Below are 22,288 nucleotides of genomic sequence, written 5' to 3'. Positions count from 1 at the left end.
AACCTCTGATTTATTAACCATGGATAAAATGTTTATTCCAGATTATTGCTTTGATGGCTTTGTCCTTCATTTTTTTCATTTACAAGACAAATAAGACATGCCCCCTGCACCACGGGAATTCACAGGAGAGGCAGTAAGATTTTGATTTCATAGGATGAGCATGTACAGTCCCAAGAATTCAGCACCCGTGTGTACTATGGAAGGTCAGAGGAAAGAAAATTAATCTTGGTTCCTTAAAAAAAAAAAAAGTTTCAGGTTTTTCTTTAAATTCTAATAGTTAAACACATATTGTAATCCTGGTTGCTGTTTGATCAGGGAAGTCCTTGTAGGGTGGGTGGTCTTAAGGTTGTGTGGAATTTACCAGCAGCCAAAGAGCTGAGGCACAGTGCACACCTGAGCTGTGGCCCTGAGTGAGAAGGGTTGGGTGGGTGGATTGGTGAATGGGGAGTCGCCCTTGTTGCCCAGGTGCGGCATGTGGAGGAACCAGTAGAACGTGGAAGCTAGAAAAAAGAGAAGTAGAGGCTAGACTGGCAGGTACTTTGTGAGCTGTGCCAGGACCCTGGCCTCTGGCCTGCCTGGGACTGTGTGGTCCAGGAAGCAAAGGACAAGAAGGGAAAGAAAGCATCAGTACACATTGCCCTTCAGCCAACACAACAGGCCCGCCTGGGCCTCCTAAGGAGGGGAGTGCCCTCTAGGGGTTTAGATGATTTCTGAGTGCTGTTCATCACTGTGCTCAGGCGCTCAGATGCCCACTAAGCTGAATCCATTACCTACTCAGGAGAAAAAAGACAGCCTAAGCAACCCACCTGGCTGCAGCTGTGATTACATTATGCAGAAATTTATTAATGTGGTGTCTTGATTGATCATTATCTTAATACTGAGGATAACAGTAGAGGCTTGATTTTTTGCGGCAAATTGCACATACAGGTTGCTTCTTGTTTGAAGTTAAAAGGCCCTTAGCCCATATACTGTATGATTCTATTTATGTGAACTGTCCACAACAGGCAGATCCATAGAGACAGAGCACAGATGAGTGGTTGCAGGGGGCTGGGGGAGGAAATGCAAGTACAGGGTTTCTTTTTGAGGTGATGAAAATGTTCTAAAATTAGGTAGTGGTAGTGGTTGCACAATCCTGTGAATATAAAACCACTGAATTGCATTTTAAAGGGGGTGAAATTTATGGTATGCTAATCATATCTCAATAAAGCTGTTATTTACTTATGAAAAAAAAAAAAAAGCCCTTAGCATTTCTGCTATAGGTGTCCTGCCAACAGCTCTACCTGAAGCAGCCATTTTGAATTCATGGTGTAGAAATCTCCGTGTTGTGCTTCTCACTTTCTCTTTTGTACTTTTGTTTTTAGTTACTATTATTCCTCTTTCGTGTATTTCCAGTTCTGTTGCACTTAAGAAGTATTTGTTAGTGACTACACACAGTGGATGCAAGGAGAGCTGGTGGTAAGATTTGCACTCAAGTCACCACAAAATAGAATGAGAGAAGCCTTAAGCGACGTATGGTATCTGGCGGCTCCGAGAGAAGCTGTCATTTGAGGTCAGCCCAAGAGGACAGATAGTATGTGCACAGACAGCTGGATGAGGAATATTCCGGAGAGAGCAGGGGTGAACAGTGCAGAGGCAGCAGCATGAGAGCTGGTGTGGAGAACAGAGGAGTGACCAGAGCAAAGGAAAATGAAGAGAAAGACCACAGGGGAGACTTGGGGGAAAGGCCCGTGGACTTACAGTGTCGTATGCTAGGCTGAGAAGCCGATCGGTTAAGTGAGGGGCAGCTGACGACTTCGGACGCTGGAAGTGCAGTAACTGGGCTGTGGTGTGGGTTGGGAGGAGAGAGTCAGTTGAAGGAGGCCAGATGAGAACCTGGAAATTGGGAGGGAGGGGGTTTTAGAAGTGAGGGTAAGTGCTGACCTTGGTGCCATGAGCATCTCTTCCGTGTCTATTTCCTCTACCGCTATTCCACACGTTTTCTCCATTTTCTTGCTTGCTCTTTATCCAGGCAGTGGGGTAAAGGGTAGAAGGAAGACATGGGAGAAGGGACAGAAAAAGAACAAAAATGGAGAGAAAAGGGGGTAAGGACAAAATAACAATTTGCATCCTTTAGTTGTTTTGTAATTCAGCGTTTCCTTTTCACCGGAAGGAAACCTAGCCTCTTGTGGCAAGTGCAGGGCAGGAAGCCTTATGTAATCTCAGGTCATTGGTTTAGGCTGTGCGCCTCACTATTCCCATCTGTAAAAGGGAAGAATACCTGCCCCTACTGTAGGTAAACCAGGTATTTTATCTCTATCATATTAAAGAACTTTTTAAAAACTTAGACTTAAAGTTAAAAACTTAGACTTAAAATTATGTAAGACTTACGTAATTTGTAGACCTAATAAATTTCCTTGGCAGACAAGGGTCCTGACGAGTCCCCCATTTATTACATGAGAGAGGGAGCGTAAACACATCTGTCAAAAGATAACCCATGTGAGTTGTATCGTGTTGAACTGTATGAGATTGCCATTTGACTATTTTTGACTTACAAAAAAATGACAGTTGTCCTAAAGTTTCAACCTAATAGTTGCTGGATAGATATCTGATGTGGGCCCAGGTTTTCACCTTTTCTGGTTTCTCAGGAAGTTCTTTCTTTATTAAGGAGCTAATGGTCTTTAACACCTGCTAATTTTAGGTTCAAAGGAAGCCATGTGAAATCAAAAGACAGCAAGAGGTGGGGAGGGCTTGCCAAGAGGCTGGTCCAGAAGGGGAAAGGAGCTGGGAGCAGACCAGCCAGCCCAAACCAGGGCACCTGAATCCTTGGAACTTGAACATATAGTCATTCTGGGTATAGGAGCAAAAGTTCAGCATCAGGGGTTTTCTTTGGTAAGTGGGTTACTAGGCAGTTGTGTGCAGTTTTAGACCTTCTGTAACCTACTACAGACAACCTCTGTGAATCACTACAAAAGCGCGAGAGAGATCTAAATGTTGAGAAACAGGTCAGATGTAAAAGGGGACACAAGAAGCCGTAGGGCAGACTCCACTACGGTTTTCAGCTTGGTGGGATTTCTGACAGCCTCGCAGAGAGCTTGGCCCCTAAGTGCACATACGTGTTCAGTAAAGGTCCCTGAAGGATATCCGAAGAGGTATTTTCCAGTTCATCGTATGCTCTCTGGTGTTTGAATTAGAATGATTCCCCGGAACACATCAGTAGGCAAGAATGTGGATCCCAGAAGATGTGGAAGAAAAGGTTAGTCAGTTATTCGTGTAGGATATGTTTCCATCATAATCACATGCAGATACCAGAACCAGGGTGTGGCCTCATGAGGCCCTGGCCCCATTAATCCATAGAGGCTGAAGGGTTGAAGTTGTACAGAGGATCCAGAATAAATGGAAATAATACGTCATCACTGTAGTATCACAGGGATATGATTATCTGCTTACAACTGTAGTAACAAGGCACACAGAAATGAAAGACTGTGGAATAACCTTTGCAGTTCAGCCCTGGAAGTTGATTGCCCTATAGGAATACAGATCCGCCCACACCGAAGAGGCAAATGTTTATCTGAAACCATAAAAGAGAGATTCCATTGCAGCAAAACCTTAATTACCTAACCCCCTCTTCTCCCAGGTCCCCTGATATAACCATCACCCCATATGGAAGAAGCCTGAAAGGGCCCACCTCCAGAGGGGTTGTTCACACCCTTCCAGTGGCTTTAATGGTCTTTGGTGCAAATTTTAATTTATATTTGTTTCCCTTTTAGTTCTGCAGTTGATTATAAATGTAACTAAACCTCTGGGCCTGATTATTGAGGTACTTGTGGACTATGAGCATACTGGAATTCGTTACAGGTCCAAAGAACAATAGGAGAACAAAACAATCGCTTAAGCAAGAAGGTGGGGGGGGAAACAAAAACTGAAATTAACAAGTGTGTTAATCGCTCTTCCCTGCTGGGAGCGTCCCCCTCCCCTGATCCTGACCCCACACTGTACATAAGTACCCACATACTTCCTGTGAGGATGTCTCTTTTTAGGATGCCTTCCTTTTATTCCTATCAACCTGGGAACTTCCTTGGTCATCCTCTCTGCCCTCTGACCCCTCCTTTCATTCCCAGGGGAGCCCTGGGGGGGGAGGGGGGTGGGGTTTGGTGGGGGAGAGCCGGAGGCTAGCTGTTCCTTCCTTTTATTCCATTTGTATTCTAAGGCCCTAGGCTGTTCATTCCCTGCCTAGTTCTTTGTAACAGGCTTCAGCAAGCAGTAGACTTTTTTTTCTCCTCTTATGCTCACCTCATACATATACCCACCTCTTACTTTTCTACTATGTTTAGACTGGTTTCACAGCAGAGTTGAACTTAAGTAAGGTGAGAGCCAGCAGAGTGGGCTTGCAGTTCATTGAACACCTCATTCATGCATGTTGAGATAAATGGGCATGTAGTGGCTTAGAAGATCCCCCAAAATGAGGCTTTAAGCTTTCAAGTAACTGTCACAGGACCCCCTACTAAAGCTCATGCCCGTTGTAAAGAGCTCCTCAGTCTTCCATCAGCATCCGTTTCTCGTGTTATGCATAATTATAAATGAATGTGGCTAAAGATGAGGGTACCCCGAGACCCAGTCACACTGACAAAAAGAGACTCAAGAGCTACTAACTTAATAGCAGAAAGAAGGGTCAGAAAGATCTCTGAAAAACACCCAAAGGTCAACAGCAACAAAGCAGGAACACAGGGCCATTTAACACGGGAGCACCCTTCTGTGTTGGCCCATGCGAGCATCGCTGGTTTATGGAATAACACCATAATGTACACACACAAACACGGCCCTGCGTCATCAAGGAAATGCTTGTTATGCTGGTCTGGTTAAGGAAGAAATGACGTAATGCATTTTAGGAATATTTCTGTGAAAATGGTTACAGTTAAAAACACGGGTGTATTTTAAGGAGATGAGCCTCAGTTATTTGGAATGCAAATTATGTTAGCACCTGGTCCCCATCCCCCAGTGACCCCAGTTAAGCAAGACAGTGTCGTTTGCCACAGCCACTGCCACTTTGTTTGTGGTCTCCCGACTTCTATGTTGTTGTTTATTCATGGGGTTTTCCTTCCCTTTTTCTTTGGTTTCAGATGCGAGTGTCTCTCTGGCTTATGTGGTTTCCCCGTGTGTGAGGTGGGATCCACCCCTCGCATAGTCTCTCGTGGAGATGGGACACCCGGAAAGTGCTGTGATGTCTTTGAATGTGTTAATGGTACGTGGGGGTGCAGGAGGAGGGAGGGTTCCATTGGCCGCTTCCGCCCTGTGGAAGGCGGGGCATACATTCAGGGACTCAATGCCACTCATTCAGGAGGAGGGTCAGCTTGAGATCTCTCAGAGCGGCACAGGGAGTCAGGAGAAGGGGATCCTCATTCTGTCCATCAGAAAGAGAATTTTGAAAGTGGAAGCACAGATTGTCTGTAGCTGTCACATTCGGCTGTATTTCGGTAGTGCAGAAACATGAGGAGTTCAGGAAAAGGATCGCAGAAGCTGTGACCACACTACCACTGCTGTCAGGAGCTAGTCTGTGTAGCCGATGCCACATTGAAGCCACCACAACTTGACACGGAAAAGGCATCGTTCCTCTAGTCGAGTATTTTCCTACGTAGAGAGCACGTCTTTGACTGGTGCTAGGTCGTTCTTATTGGCCGCTTTTGATTCGAGCCTTATGGCCCTGAAAAAGGATTCTGCAGTCACAAGATTCCTTCGAATAGAATCCACTTCTCCTTTTCACCTTTCATGACAGGGCTTGGTGTTTGGTGACATGGTGTTTATTGAATTTAGATGCTAGAAAGGGAGGAGAACCTAAGACACGCCCTTCCCTCGGAATGTTTAGAAGGAAAACAGAATAAAAGTCAAGCAAGTGAAATGTCAGTCGTTCTAGCACTATTCAGTCAGTGCCTAGACACGAGGAAAATGAAAGCGCATGTGGACAAAAACAACAAAATCGCACTTGCAGAAACCCCCCTATTAACTGCTGCCTCTAAGAAATCAGAGTTCAGAAGAATGTCTGCCCTCCCTCAAGCCGGCCCTTCCCCATATGAAAAGGCTGTATTAAAATTGAGTCCTTGCGTCCTTTGGTTTTCAGTCCAGTGGCCGCCTGTTGTTTTGTTTGTTTTGCTTTGAGTAGACACTTGGCGTCAGGCTTCGTGGTTGACAGAACGTGGACTGGAGCCATACGACCTTGGTTTGAGAATTGGTTCCCCCAGTTACCGGCTGTGTAACTTTGGGCATCGCTTGGTCTCCCTGGGCCTCAGTTTCCACATCTGTCAAGTGGAGTGAATAACAGTCACTTAAATGAGGTTCCCCTTGTGAAGCACTTGCAATAAATAGTCTTTATTTTGCGTGTTACCTCCCGTTCACACCCACAGACCCGGGTCTGGACGTTCCAAGGGGATAGAGAAGGCGAGATGAGCTTCCTGGCTCACAGACCTCACGAATCCAAGCACAGGTGTAGAAAAAGCTCCATGTGGAGAAAGCAGCCTCTTCTCAGTGCTTCTCCTCACTTCTAGTCGTGTGTGTTAAACACCAGCAAACCGCAAAGCCTCTTCTCTGGTACCGCTACGTATCGTAGGGGACATTTTGCAAGTATTTAACTCTTCTGCCATTTGGCACAAATACTCCTCACCTGGGCTCCTAGCATCTCAGATGTGCTTCCTTCTAGGACTCCTCACTCGGCCAGTCCTCTCATGTCCATCTCTCATTCTCCAGCCTGAACCTCCAGAGAGTCTGTCCTTGTGTCTGTGGGTGTTAGCGTTCGGGTTGTCTTGGGGGAGTGAGTGAGCAGATTCGGGTCATATCAGTTCCCTCCAGAGGTGGCTGTTAAATACCAGCCCAGAGAGGGGCTCCTTTGTGGGGACCCTCCATCTTTCACTGCCCTCCCTGGACGTTAATCTTAAGTCACTTGTCCCCTGGAAATACCATTTGCTGTCGTGTCCTCTGGGCAAGGAAGAGGAGTGCCTTTCTTCTTTCCTTGCATCTCAGTTGTAGAAATCCAGCGTCGTGTCTTTCTTACTAGGACATTAAGCTTCCATCTTACCCAGTGTGCTGTGACCAGACGGCTAATGGCTGCCCCCCACCTCAGCGGCCGCGGATGGATCTTTGGGGCCCGCTCTCGTTTATAGCCTCGCTGTTTGTAGAGCTGTCATTCCAGGAATAGGACTTGCCATCTGCCACAAGACAATGCAGAGATGACAAAACACGCTCAGTGTTTCCGGGGGTGACGCTTGCCTGCCACCACAAACCTGGGTGATCTCTGCTTTTTTGTTCATTGTCCTGTTTTGGCGTCTCTATTACTGTCTTAGTCATTCAGTTGTAGATGAGGCTAGAAACCTTAATGCTGGGAAGATTCATAAGCTTACACAATAACATTTAAAAGTCTGTATTTTACCTCTTTTAAGGTGTACGTACATACATGCACACACGCAGATACGTGCATGTGTGTGTGTGTGTTTGGCCCCACCCCCAGCGCCCTGAGAAAATCTTACTGTTGTCATAAGGCCATCATTAGAGGATATCACATATCAAACACTCCTTGTCACCACTTAGAACAGCAGAGGTCTATTTATATTTATATAAAGCTTTGCTTATCCACAAAGGATTTCAGGCACCTTCATAGCAAGAACAAAAGCCATAACGCAAAAATACTAATGAGAAAAGAGAGAACCATAGAGTTGTATGCAAATGCTGAAAGTGAAAACCGAAAAGAAGAAAGCGCCCGCAGGTGTGCAGGCTGTTAAGTGTCTGTCTGCATAATTGCCAGGGTTAAACATTAGCAAGGCTCCCAACTTCTGGCCGTCAAAGTGGAAAAAAGGAGATAGAGTTAGATACGCAGGTCTTATTTTTAGAGGAAAGAACCTACTGGAGGGGGCAACTCTGTTCTCACCTGGAAATTTGAAAGGCACTGGCTGATGCAGTAGGTCACGTCCTCAGTCCCGTTCATACCACCAATACAGACACGGGTTTCCTGCGACAGCTCTTCTCAACACAGAGCAAAAGCCACGTATTCAAATGCAACTCAGCGAAAGCAGTTCTCAGAGATGAGTTCGGCACACAGCTGGAATCTAGATGTCTGGAGCATTGCCTCCCAGATTTTGAGAACCCCCCCCCCACAATGTAGGAATAGTTCTAGAAACCCCAGTTGAGGGGACAGTGGGTTGAATGTTACCTAACCCCACGTATGGAAATGGAGACAGCATGTCACCACTCAGTTCCTAAGCTGCCATCTAGGTAATCCGTGTGTGTGTGTGTGTGTGTGTGTGTGTGTGTGTGTGTGTGTGTTTTAAGATTAAGTATTAAAGTGAAAACACAAGATGGAAAATATTCACAGAGAATTTGCAAACTCCTAAGTTTTGAAAACATCAGCCTGGATGAATAGATGGAGAGAACATTCTTCACAAACATTCTCTTTGATTTGGTTTGGTTTCGGTGGTGGGACTAGAGAGTTGCAAACCAGATTGAGACAGTTTGTGATGCCTTCTCTGATGAGAGCCAAAAGTAAGACTTATGAGGTGTTAGGTGAACAAGAGCCCTGTTTAGAAACCAAAGGAACAGGTGGTATGATTGAGCTCCTTTGATGGAAACTTAGAAGTCATCAAGTTCATCACCTGGAACTATGACCCACAGCCAGGCCTGGAGTAATCTCAAGTCTCCTTCAAGAAGCAGCTCTGGGCCTGCTCGGGCCCACAGACAGAAGTTTTATCTTCAGTCAGCTGGAACTGAGCGGTGGCCTCTGCTTCTTTTTGATGAGTGCGTGTTCTCCATTTTGCTGTAATGCACTCTATCGTCTCACACGAGCACCCTCCCCCTCCCCACCTCATGCTTAGAGGAGTTTGGGTTTGAAATCTCAAGCATAGAATGTGGAAGGTTGCTCAGATATATGATCAGTCGTATGTGCATATCTGAATAAAATAGAGTATCTTGGTTTGAGTATCATAGCCGGTAACTGCCTCTGCCAGCATCAGACAGTAAACCATAAAATTGGCCAGTCGTGGGAGAGCCATACCCAGAGTTGGCTTGCTTTTTGTGTAAAATTTGGGTCTAAAAAACTCAGACCTGCAGTCTTTTAGTTGAAAATGAATACACAACATCTATTGAGAACCCACTGTCTGTATAGCAGTAATGCTCAGTAATGTTTCTAGAGGTATAATATCTACTTCTACCGTAATTCAGAGAATAAGTATTTCACTTACTAGGCACTTATTGAGCACCCATTGTGTTCCTGGGGCCTTCTCAAGCTGCTCTTCCTTAAGAGTGATGATCCCACCTTTTGCACTCCCTTATGAGGGTGGTTCCCTTTTCCTCATCCTGCTCTGGCACACACACGTCTTCCCCCAATGGAAAAGGGTTTTCTCCCTTCAGTATTGTAGAACCCCATGTACCCTGTCTTTGTGGGCCATCAGTTTGCTGTTGACATATGAGGAGATTTTCAGATGTTTCCTGACGTGTGGTTGTCTCTCTTTTGGCTTCTGTGGTCCGCCCACTGGCCTTCCTACGCAACTCACCGCCAGGGAAATGAGACCAGAGGCCAGATATTAGCCTTTTCCTACTGAGAGATTGAAGGGAAAAAGCAACAAAAGTGTATCTATTTGGACTTTTCTTCCACTTTCACATTTGATATAAAAGTTCTACATTTTAGTCTTCTCTTTCACTAAAATTATATTCCTATCACCATCTGCCAATCACTGTAATTTGGCAGGCAGTAAAGGTTATTAACCAACTATAAGGTTTTGTTGTTTTTTTTTTTTCCAGGAGTTCTGGACTATATTAAAGAGAAAAGGGAAGATTCCAGAACTAAGAAATATAAAATTTAATTGGGCAGACATGAAACAACACACACAAAAAAAATCACTGACAAGACACTTTTATGCATCTCTGCATTGAGAAGTATAAATTCCATAGTAAATTATTTCTTTGTACTATTTTTCATTTCCACAACCACTTAAATTGTTCCTTAGAGAGGTAGTGGTAATCTCCACACGCTTCCGAGAGTCACATTTATATCCCCTACAGGTGAGGAAGTAATTGGTCACTGCTCTTCAAAGATCACTGCCATCCTTCTTACTTGTGTTTTTTTCTGAAGAGCGTCTATAAATATCTCTCAGCATCAAATAGGGATTTCATTATGAGACGTGTGTGTGTGTGTGTGTGTGCGCGCACGCGCGCGCGCGGCCAGGGGTGGGGGCTGGAGGTGGGGTGTTTATCCTAGAGAACTCGTTATGTTTTCTAGGCTGTGTTTTGGGGGACTCCCCGTCTCTCTAGATCCCACCCCCCCTTGTTCTCTGTGCATTAGCTAGTGAACCCTAACTGCCAAATCCTTCATCAACCCCGTCCCCGCCCGCTTAAGCTTCTGCACACCCTACCAAAAATACTGGTTCATCTGGAGCGGCATTATTCATAACCAGACTCTTCCCTCCTCACTTTCTTCAAATCTTGCACCAAGATTTGTAGCTTCACGCAGATGGTGGATTTGGCTGATTAATGTAACCAAATAATTCATATTGATGGGTTTATACTTTTTTCCCTTCATTTTGAATGGGTGCTCAGCATTTTGTTACAGTATTTTACCTCACTGCACAGCATGCAAGTTTGATTTGCAAGAGCGCTCCCATTTTCTACACTTTGGAACTTGTGGTCTCACTGCCCAGTTCCTTCTATTCCCTGCTCAGATTAGTATGTTGGCTGAAAGCATATAGAAGAATTCTGAGCTATAATGAGATGATACTTTGTAACACAATATTAGTTTTCTGGAAAAAGAAATCATATATACAGCCAGCAGTGGGGACTCGGTTCAGACCTGCACTTTTGCTGCCTGTGTAAACACAGATGCACAGCCGGCCTCACACCAGTCAAGTGACTTTAGGCAGGTCATCTAATCTCTTTAAGTTTCATTTTCCTAATCAAAGAAATGGATATTAACACTTGCTCTGTCTTCTCCACTGCACTAATATAAACTCGAATGAGAAAGTCATTGTCCTTAGGTATAAACCAGGTGCAAATACATTCAAATTAAAATGCGGTGAAAGTCTCTTTAAAAGTTTCAAACATGCAAGGTGACATATCAAATGATGTTAGCTCAGAGGAGCCCGTGAACGATGCTTGTATCATAATCTAGCTTTCCCCACTTTATTAAACAGGGTACTTCAGCCTAGGAGAACTTTGTTCAATTTGGGAATGTTTTTATGTTGCCAGCTTCATTGAGACACATATCATGCAGTTTACCAAGTTACACAGTTCAGTGGTTTTTAGAATATTCACAGAGTTGTGGAATCATCACGATCAATTTTACTATACTCATTAGTCTCCCCACCGACCCCGCCAAACTTCCCAGCTCATTAGCAGTCACTCCCCATTTGCCCCCAACACCCCCACACCTAGGCAACAACTAATCTAATTTTTGTCTCCATAGATGTCCCTATTATGGGCATTTCATATAAATAGAATCATATAATATGTGGGGGGTTTTTTTAATGGCTTCCTTTAATTAGTGTAATTTTTTCAAGGTTCATTAATATTATAGCATGTATCAAAACTTCATACATTTTATGGCCAAGAAGTATTTCATTGTATGGATATACCACATTTTGTTTTCTCATAACATCAGTTCATAGACATTTAGGTTGTTTCCAAGAAAGGGAATGGTGTTTTGTTAAAGTCCAGGTACTATTAAAACTATGGATTATTAACCCAGATAGAAGAAATAATTTAGGAGCGAACACTGAAAGAACACAAGAACATCACCTCCAAAAGACCTTAAGTAAATTGTTTTTGAGGCAGAGCAGAGCCTAATGTGGAGGCAAGATCGTTTATTTGACACAGAGAATTCTTTAGCAAAACACACATAATGTCTTTAAAGTACATATCAGATATGTGAGTTTCATGCTCAAATGGTTACCTTTGTTTGTTTGGAGTAGGGGTAAGTCGGTGTAGATTTTTGTTCAGGAGAATTTCAGTTCCTTGGGGCAAGAAGATAACTGTTTAATTGTATTTTGCATTGCCTTACTGTTTTCATTGTACAAATTATATCAATTTGGTAAATTTCTATCAAATTCTAACGTTCTGTCAGAATTTTCTAGAGGCTGATTGAAGAACAAAAGGCACCACCCAGAAATGACTTTGAATATGCCTTGTTTGCTTTAACTCCTTTCAGAAACAAAGCCAGCCTGTGTCTTCAATAACGTGGAATATAATGACGGAGATATGTTTCGAATGGACAACTGTCGGTTCTGTCGATGCCAAGGGGGTGTTTCCATCTGCTTCACTGCCCAGTGTGGTGAGCTGAACTGCGAGAGGTACTATGTGCCCGAAGGAGAGTGCTGCCCAGTGTGTGAGGGTAAGAGAAGGTGCTCATTAAGGTTAATAAGCATATACATGGCTCAGACTTTTAATACCAAAATCAACACAATTCAGTCTCACCCAAAAATAGAAGAAAATTGAAGAAGTTCCCTTTTTGTGACATCGTGGCCCATCTTTCAGGACTTTGATCATGTCAGGAGGAGTGCGTGAGATGCCTCCCCAAGGGAAGTTATACCCTGGGTGTAGAAAGTGGGCCACCTCTCTACACAGGTCGACATGAGATTTCCCAGAAGTGCTATCCATCCCCCCCCCCCCTTGATTCCAGAAGTTCCTCAGCAAGATCTGGGGACGTCAGAGTTCACCCCCTGTTTTCCTCAGATTGTTCAGCTGGAACAAGCCAACCCTGATCATTGACCATCTCAGCCAGTCAGCTCAGAGGGGAGCTTGCCCTGTCTCCTTTCCACACCCACACCCCTGCAGGTCGGGTCAGGACTCTACTCCTTGAAAATATGTATTTGGTGAGAGAGGGGTTGTGTGGCATGGTGGTGACACCAGCTGAAGCCCAGCCAAGTGTCAGGTATGGCCCTGGGCAGAAGGCTCTCAGGGTCTGCTTTCTCTGTATCCCTTCATCCCTCTAAGAAGTAATAGTTTCATGTTTCTCCAACAGGCTTTACTCTCCCACCTCTGCTATTTGTAAATAGTGAACATTTCAGAATAATGATTCTGAATATCCATTCACTATGGCCCGCACATTTTAAGGTTTAGGAAACTGAAGTTCAAAAGGTAGAGTCATTTGTCTAAGTTTATGATACCCCCACCCCTGATTGTGTCTCTGGTGTGAACACATCACTCAGGCCCAAGGTGACGTGGGCCTTCTTGTCTGGACTGACGGGGTCACAGACCCTCAGTCTGGAATCAGACGTTTCCGTCTTGCGTCTGAAGTCCACCCTCCCTTTGGGGTGCCTGGGTGGCTCAGTCGGCTGAGTGTCCGACTTCAGTTCGGGCCATGATCTCATGGTTCGTGAGTTCGAGCCCCACGTGGAGCTCTGTGCTGGCAGCTCAGAGCCTGGAGCCTGCTTCAGATTCTGTGTCTCCCTCTCTCCTGCCCCTCCCCCGCTATGCACCCTATCTCTCTCTCTCTCAAAAAAGAAAATAAACGTTAAAAAAAAAAAACTTAAAGTCCACCCTGCCTTTATCTGTGCACAGGAAACAGAGGACAGAATGCCACGCCACATTCTGTACCTTTTTCTGTCTTCCTTCGGTCCTGTTCACTGTCTGAGCTATATTTACCACATAATATTGGAGATCTGAAAATGTTTAAAGTATACAAACTACATTCCTAACATTGAACAATTGTTTATACCAGGGAAATTCTTTCCCGTCTTAGCAATTATTTTAGCCGACATAGGAGAAAGGTGGTTCACTTTTTAGAAGTGTCGTTGTGGATTAATTTTTTTAAAAAGTCACATCAAACTTTTAACCTTCCCAAATGATTTGTTCCCTAGCTGGCCCCAGTTTGTAATAGTTTCTCAAACTACGTAGCAGTTGGTGGTGTAAAAACACAGATAGGAACCTCTGTGTAATAATCATAATGAGAGGTCTGGGCACAGATCCGGTTATGTCTCACTTCCTGGAATTCAGATCCAGGCTCAGAGTAGAAATGAAGTATGCAGTGTAATATTTTTTATGAAGAAATTTATAAAGTCTTATCTAGCTCAGGTCTCTTGGCTGCTTCCCTTTCTGGCAGGCTGACTTTCTAAAGCTGTGACTGCATGATTTTAACTTTCGGCGTTCTGACTTTCTTATAACGCCCTGTTACCTCTTTAGACTAAAGAGGACCAAACTCATGAGTGCCTAGTCTTTCCTCCCCACTCAGCAGCCCTTACTCTTTGAAGCCAGGTTTTACGTGTTTCTGAAAAAGAAAATTGAGTGGTTTATCTGGTTGCTCTCGTTATGATAATAGTTGGGGATTTTGTGTGCAGTGTTTATGTCCTGGTCAGTAACGTCAGAAAACATTTTTTAGTTTTTAACAGTAGCCTTGGCTACTTTTGTTCCCCATCCTTGGCTGCTGCTTGGCCACCCAGCTCACAGGGAGAAAAAAATAGCCTAAGTTCATAGCCTTTCCTCCAGGGCACAAACAGCCACCCACCGTATGTCTAAACCAGCCTCGTCTCAAACAAGGCCACAGCAAATTCCTGCTGTCCTCCTCACTGTTGTCCACGTGGACCTCCAGGCACCCCGAGATAGACTTCAGTCCATCCTAGAAGTCACGGCATCGCTCTGAGTTGGATGGGGGCATTATTTCCCCCACTCTACAGGTGGTGAAATTGAAGTATGATTAAACATTAAAGCTGACAACTCAGAAGACCTTGTCAGAGCCTAAAATGGGCCTATGTTTTGCAGTCACCAACCCCCAGCTCTGCCCACCGAGTTTTGGAACTTTATGTAGTGGTAACACCTGCACGTTGGCTTTTACACCACAGATCCCCTGCCCTGTCTGCAGTGTCACGATGGGTGGACATGAACTCGGTATGACAGCTTCTTTTGCATGTCCCCCCTGGAGACCCCTTATGCAGCCCGAGCTTCTGCTGATCACAGCTGGAAAAGAACTGCTGATGACTAGCACCTGGGAAAAATGTCTCCAGGTGCAGGCAGGGATAAGATTTAGAATGCCCTCCATCTCACTCTGAGCTCACATTTTGATTTAGATCCAGTGTATCCTTTTAATAATCCTGCCGGCTGCTACGCCAGCGGTCAGATCCGCGCTCACGGAGACCGGTGGCGGGAAGACGACTGCACGTTCTGCCAGTGCATCAATGGGGAGCCCCACTGCGTGGCGACAGCCTGCGGGCAGAGCTGCATGAACCCCGTCAAAGTGCCCGGCGAGTGTTGCCCTGTGTGCGAAGGTAAGCCTTGTTGACTCTGCTGAGTCCCTGGCGGTTGCCTCCAGTTGGGTCAGCTTCTGCCAGTATGTTCTTGTTTGTTTTTTATTTCCTCGGGCGTAATGTCTACTTCATGCTGTTACCAGTTGCAGATAAATTTTTTTTTCTTTCCCCCTACGGGCCCAAACTAATCATTTGGGGGCAAGTGTTGCAAACTTGCAATGAGGATGGCCTGGTCTCTCTTTTTTTACTGCTGCAAATATGCTTATCTCGATTCTTTACAATATAAGAATATATACATTTCAGTTCAGTTCACTTCAAGCCTAATTAGCCATCCAAAGGTCAATGCAATAAAACAGAATGGGAGATAAGACCCGTGACTCAAGCATAGTGTGTTTGAGTTATGATGCTTCCATGAGCCCAAGAGTCCTGATGGCTAGAAGGAAAGCCTGGAACCATCAAAGGCAACTTGCATTCCTCACTGCCTTTCTTCTGAGCATCCATTCTGCTTCTAGTATCCTGAGGCTTTGACTTCGGTCTTGGCTGCCTGTATTCACTCATCCTGTTTAATGGAGAGGAGCCCGAGGCATTCTGGGATGGTCTTTCCCCAAACCCTGTTCCAGTCCATTTCCCCCGTCCTGGGAAGGTTCTCTGCACCCTTAAGGTAGCTTTAATCCTCTGTCTGTGTCTGTTAGTACAGACAAGAGAGCGAATATTTATACTGACAGATCCAATAGAGAGAATCCATCATTAAGAAGCACATTTGCATAGAAAAATGAACTAAAGTGGATCATGTTGAAGATGGATCCTTCTGGAATTTTTTAAAACAGCTATTAAGGAACTGACAGGTCTTTTCAGAAATTCAGTTAAGTTGACTAAGTCCTGTATCAAGAAGTCTTTTGCTTCTACCCAGATTGTAAGAAACTCAGACTTCAGAGTTTGCCTGACCAGCTTTATTAACCTCTGAGGGCTTAGAATTATAAAGAACTTAAAAATCATACAAACATTTAAGGGGAGGACTCTGGGTCTATTGACATCACAGTTCCCTCACCATTATTCTGCTCAGAATGCAGCTGCCACACTCCAAAAGTTTATAGCTTCCAGATGACCAGTTTTGTGGAAATCACCCACCCCTCACACATACACTCCTCCCATCCCCTGAAGGCGGTGTTTCAGCACCGGAAAAAGGAGTGGACGGAAATACGTGTGATGGTATATGGTTTGGCTTTGTGAGAAAAGGCACCTGGCTGAAACAGAGGTGGGAAGACCTTTCCCTGAGAATTTGGGACAGTCCGCTGTTGACTTGAAATCCTTAAGTACATATATGTGCATTGTAGCATTGAGAGAAATTTAAAGCCTAAATATATTAACAAACACTAATCCGTTAACTTCATGAGTCCTGAATTATAAATTGAAAATAAGACTAAAAAGCTTCTTAAACAAACAACAACAACCAAAAAATAGGGTCTTTCGTCTAAAAGGAAATGAAGGGAAGACAGACCCTTTTGCATTCATTAGCATACCTACCATAGTGACAGAGAAGGGAAACTGTTAGTGACTGGGAATATCTGTGTGTGTGAAAAGGACTGATTTATTTGTACAGCATGTAGATGTTTGGAGAGGGAAAGAATGTTAGAGTTTGATCTCACATCTCTGTGGAGGTGTGATCTAACCTTCCACTGTTTGAGAAAAGAGTGATAGTTTTGGTCAGCTGTTAATTCCAAAAAATTTACTAAGAACTTCTGATTGTCCAAATGCGGCACTGGACACAAAGATAAATGAGAGACAACTCCTCGTTAAGGTCAAAGAAAATATTTTAGGCTGTTTTATACAAAACCAAGAGAAAAGGCATGCCCGTATTTAGGTACTGTGCGGTAAGTACCTGATGTCGTCTAATGCACACGCAACACTGTGCTGAAGGCCACATCATTGTGTTTTAAAGATGAAGAAATAAAGGTTGAGTGAGATTTCGGTAATTCCCTCCAAGGTCAGTTGCCGTTATGTAACAGTGATGGGATACACAGAAGTCCTGTCAGATTCGGCTGCGTTTCATCATTTTTCCCACGCCCCCAGATGTCATCTGTTTATTCACGCCCCTATTGCCACTTATTCGTCTCTCTTCATCTCTGGCTCTTGGCCCGATGTCAGGGGGAGTGGGGTGACAGAGGAGGAGGTCATTTGTGGTTTGAAATCTACTCCGGGTGTTTCTGGACCTACCCATCTACCCCCCTCCTACCCCACCCTTTCCCACCTGCCCCTCTCCCCTGCCCTGGTTTGAGGAGCTCGGGCAGGGGTGGGGGGCAGGAGAAGGATGCCTTTGACAGTTACAACAGATTTCCTTCCCAAGTCTCGTGTCCAGATAGTCTCCTTCCCAGAACTCAGCACCTTGATTTCAAGCTCTCAGCTCTGCTGCCCTCAATTCCTTGGTTTCTCCTTACAGCACTTTTCTCTCTTCATCCAGCCTTCACCATGCTCCATTTTCTAGTCCTCAGAGAACTCGATTGATTATGTTGAGTTTCTTGTTTTTAACTTAAGTAGTGAGTTTCATATAAGATTATGCTTGCTGTCCAATAACTTTCCTTTTAAGGTGTAGTAGGAAGACAGATTCTTTTCGTTATGGGATCAAAAAAGAGCATGCAACTTTAAGACTGAGTACCAGAAGGTTACATATTAATAATAATAAACTTATAAAATAATACAAGGCAAATGAAACTTATTGCTTAGTTTATAGGACCTGAGAAAGTCTCCGGAACTATTTGAAAACAATTTTTTTCAGCAGCATATTTAAACAGAATTTCAAGTGATCTCAGAATAGCAAAAAGATTAGATGAAGTAAGAAAAAGGGAAGGTGTTAATGTGTAATAATCAGCCACGATTACTTGGAGAAACCAGGAACACTGGTATTTATGCAGTTTGTACACAGTAAATTCCTCTGTGCACAATTGCATAACAAATGTTGGCCCTCACCCTATTAGCTACAGTCCCAGGGTACTCAGAGCCTGAAATTAGATGAAAGAGCCCACACAGGGATTGTGGTTTGAGATTCTTTCTAAATAGATTACTGGACTTCCACATATGGTGTATTAGGACCTACAGCTGGGACAAACATTGTTGTGACCATTGTTGTTACTGGAGATCCGTACGTTCCAAGTGACAATGCCATGTGCTTGGTTACTCCTGGAGGACGGGAACTAGGGCCCTTCAAGGCTAGGCTGTTACTTGATAGCTAACTCAATTCACAAGTCCCTAAGTGCTTTTTAAATTGGCACTTAAGTACTCTCATGATTGAGTCTTACCAAGTTATTGTCAACACCCAATTCAGGTATACAGATAAGCCATCCCATTGTGTGAGTCTGTAACTGACTGTATTCTCAGGTTTTGCTCTGCTGGCTTTTCTCCTCCTTTCCTCTTATTCTTCAATCACATGATTTTAGTTTTCTCGCCCTTGTTAAAGAGCTAGGATAGAAGAGAATGGAATAGCGTATGAAGTTTGCAATGCAATTTAAGCGTACAGATGGAAGATGTGTCCTTATCTCCTTAAAAACTGAAAACAGAAAAGGTGGCAGAGTGAGGGCTTCCTCGGCATCTGGCACCGTTTGTGTCCTCTCATTTATAGCCCTTAATGACAGTGGCTAACATTTCTTGCACACCGACAAAGACAGCCTGTTTTAAGGGCATCAGCTCCTTTGATTCTCACAACTTCCCTCTGCTAGCACCATCCTAATGTATCATCACAGAATCCATAGTTAGAGGTCACGTGACTCGCCCAAGGTCGTAGAGCTTGAAACTGGCTGGCCAGTGTGTTCCCAGAGCCCTGGCTCTGGACCGATCAGGAGCGCTGCCTCTGAGACAGCACACGGTGCTCCAGGTCCACGAGTAGCCTGAAAGAGGCTACTCCCCGACGACCCGGGAATTTATCATATTTTGTAAATCCAAAAGACAGCACCTGACATGTAAGTAGGTGCTCAGAAATTGTTAATGAATAAATGATGAGCGAGTGAGGCAGGGAGGGAGCAAGAGCCTGGAGTAGGAAATCAAGCAAACTCCTCTTACAGACCTCCTCCTGAGCTGAGGAAGGAGGAAGACTCTGGGCAGACCCTGGTAGAGGTTTCTGTAACCAGAGCCTCACATGCTGACCCTGAGCAGATGAAGAAAGAGCAACGTTAGAATGCTTATATTTGAGGGGCACCTGGGGGGGCTCAGTTAAGCATCTGACTCTTGGCTCCAGCGCAGGTGGTGATCTCACAGTTCATGAGATCAAGCCCTGAATCCGGCTCTGCACTGATAGCACAGAGCCCGCTTGGGATTTTGTCTCCCTCTCCCTCTCTGCCCCTCCCCCACGTGCTCTCTACCTGTCTCTCAAAATAAATAAACTTAAAAAAAAAGAATGCCTATGTTTGAAAATACACTTTGAGAGTAGGAAGCAAGAGTGTTAGATGGAGTGTGTTTGGCACACGATGGGCCCAGATGTCTACAGGCGAGCTGGACCCATTAGCTTCAAGTTGACCACGCGTCCTCCTGATGAGCACGGAGCTCTCGACTCCCTCCCAGGGCAGCCACAGGGCTCTTTCATCACTGGTTTGTAAACTGTGGTTTATTCCCTCTTCAGTTTAGCCCCTGTGTCCAGAGTCCCACAAGGCTAATGCTCACTGGCAAGTTGAATGTACTGCTTTTAAGACCTGCCTTGTTATTTCACTACGTTTTTTTTTAACGTCGCAATTCAATATTGAAAATACTTCAACTTTTTCCCAGTAATATCAGATATAAGTGGTGCCTATGCTGATTCTTAATGTCAGAGGGACCCTAAGGACACAGTACCATTTTCCGTTTAAAAAAAAAAAAATCTGTTTTATATTTAAAGGTAAGATAGGTGTTGAGGAGGGAAATTTTGGCTACAAGGTATATATGACATGCACTTGATGACCCAATAAGAAAAATGCAAGACATGTGAACAGGTATGAATGAGGCCAGCCTGACTGCCCCACCTGATGCAAGAGATAAGAATTTCATTGTTACTTCGAAGTCTTGATGTGGGGCCCAGTCTGCTGTCTCATCTTGGGCTATGGCTGGACCCCACCCAGGTGGCCTCTGTGACCTGAGTGTCCATCAGGCCCCACGTACACAGTCTCCTGCTGGGAGGATTTGTTGGCTTTGATAACCTGGGGGATTTCAGAGCCAACACCCAGAGTATCACTTATCAAAAATCAGGAACAGCATAGGTAATATTTTATAAGGTAATATTCAACATTATGGCTTAGGTTGCCAGTAAATACATTTCGTCCTTGTGGTTGGGCAAATGGCTAGTTTCTTTCTACTGTTTCTGTTTCTCTGAAACAAGAGCAAATCTGTTTCCTCTCTCAGGATATCAAAGAGTTATTTGTAGCTTATCAAAGCTAGATAATGGGTACATAAGGGTCTGTCCTGTTACTCTGTCTACCTCAGGACTAACAGAAAAAGATCTTTTCCATAATAAAAACTTAAAATGAGTGCTGTTTGCAGAGTTATTATGTGAAACTGAGCTGAGTTTCAGCCAGACCTAATAATTCTGCTTACCTGGAGTAAGCCAGCTCTTCTAGTGGAAGAATAAGAGATTCCTTTGCATTGATTCTTCCTAATTCTCTGAACTTGGGATAACATGTGATTGAGCCAAACAGTCAACTATCTTTCTCCCTGGTACCTGGCTTTCTTAGATCTCTTACTTGGGTAATCCTGATCCTACTTGAGACAGTGTTGAAGAGCATTAGGCTTCTCTTGACCTGTGTGGATGGAGTAAGCCACTGCAACGTCAGCTCACCCACCAGAATGCCTGCTGTGTTCCTCTCTAAAGGGCTGGAGGTCAGTGAGCTAGCAGACATAACAGCCTCCTCGTCAATCCTAATTGTATAGGAGCACTATATTCTTTCCCATAAATGCTGATGGTGTCTTTTGAATCAAGCCACCCTTCAAGTGAAATTTCTACTGGGCTGCCAGAAAAGTCTGTACCAGGCACGTATCTGGGTGGGAATTCCTTAAAACGAGAAAAAATGTTTCCAGCCCTGCCCATAATACTTCCTCGCTGAATAGTATCTCAGATGATTAAGCTACTGCTTCTGTGGCACGGAATCAAACATAGTTTGGCTGACCCAAGAGGCAGCGAAGTCAAAGATGCCACAGGGTCACATGATATCAACATTCTGATACATCAAACAAGGATCAAAACTCAGTTTATGGGTGGTATTGCTTCAGTGCCATATACGATGCTATTATTAGTAGGCCAAGAATAATAAGATACTCATAATATCTCAAAGACTGTTAGGCATGCTCTTCCATCCTTTAACTCTTAAGTGTCCTGGAAACTAGTTCCATAAATGGAAATTAAAACATAGCACAGTCTGGGTTGTTGGGTTTTTTTTGTGTGTGTGGGTTTTTTTGTTTTTTTTATTGACCAAATAAGGTCGTATGTTGGGTAACAGACACAGGGAACATGACTGTTTGTTGACCTAGGTAGGTATTTAACCTAAAGCATCAGAAATTTTTCCTGGATGAATTTCATAGTGTTGTGATTTTTTCTCTGGTAATTTAAAATAGCTTTAGGTATTTCAAATAACATTAGAATGTTATTGTTCGGAGCTGATTGTGAAATGCGTGATTAGAAAAACCTCTGCCTCTGATTTTACAGCTTTTTCAGCAGTCGTAGCTATGAAGCGTTTTCCTGTTGAAGCTCCCTGCCAGGGGCTGTTCTTCGCGTCTTCTGCTCTCCGCTTCCCATACCTAAAAGGGCATTATTGCTGGGTGTCTCATCCTTTTCCTGCGTAGATAATAATTGAATCTAATAGTTCAGACTTGGGCCTGCTAATTTTCATCTAATCAACAGAGGCAGGAAAACATAGTCTGGAATGCTAACTATGTGAATGAAAAATATTTAGTCATTCTTGAAATGATAGGAATGTTTTTCCAACAAGCTTAAATAAACACAATCTCTACTGAGACTGTGTTAAACTTTTTTTGGATAAGAGACAACTCTTAGGCAACCAAACAGAAGTTAATGAAGGTTATTAAGAAACATGCCCTTCAGAAAAGGCTCATGGACTTTAAAAAGAAAGATCCCATTTTCTTTATGGTACACAGCC

The 22,288-nt window shown here is 44.1% G+C and overlaps 1 protein-coding gene across 3 annotated transcripts in view; it reads left to right on the top strand.

Moving 5' to 3' along the window:
* Positions 1 to 22,288, top strand: part of CRIM1 (cysteine rich transmembrane BMP regulator 1) — a 191,695-nt gene that overhangs the window by 103,922 nt on the left and 65,485 nt on the right. For all 3 annotated transcript variants that reach the window (XM_047854122.1, XM_047854124.1, XM_047854123.1), the window contains exons 5-7: positions 5,097 to 5,218; positions 12,152 to 12,334; positions 15,006 to 15,203. In XM_047854122.1, the coding sequence (XP_047710078.1) occupies positions 5,097 to 5,218; positions 12,152 to 12,334; positions 15,006 to 15,203 (503 nt within the window). The remainder of the gene's footprint in view (positions 1 to 5,096; positions 5,219 to 12,151; positions 12,335 to 15,005; positions 15,204 to 22,288) is intronic.

The sequence above is a fragment of the Prionailurus viverrinus genome, chromosome A3, assembly GCF_022837055.1.
Source record: "Prionailurus viverrinus isolate Anna chromosome A3, UM_Priviv_1.0, whole genome shotgun sequence".
In the NCBI taxonomy this organism is placed as follows: domain Eukaryota; kingdom Metazoa; phylum Chordata; class Mammalia; order Carnivora; family Felidae; genus Prionailurus; species Prionailurus viverrinus.
The sequence above is the reverse complement of the archived record's forward strand: the minus strand, read 5'-3'. Positions and strand labels throughout refer to the sequence as shown.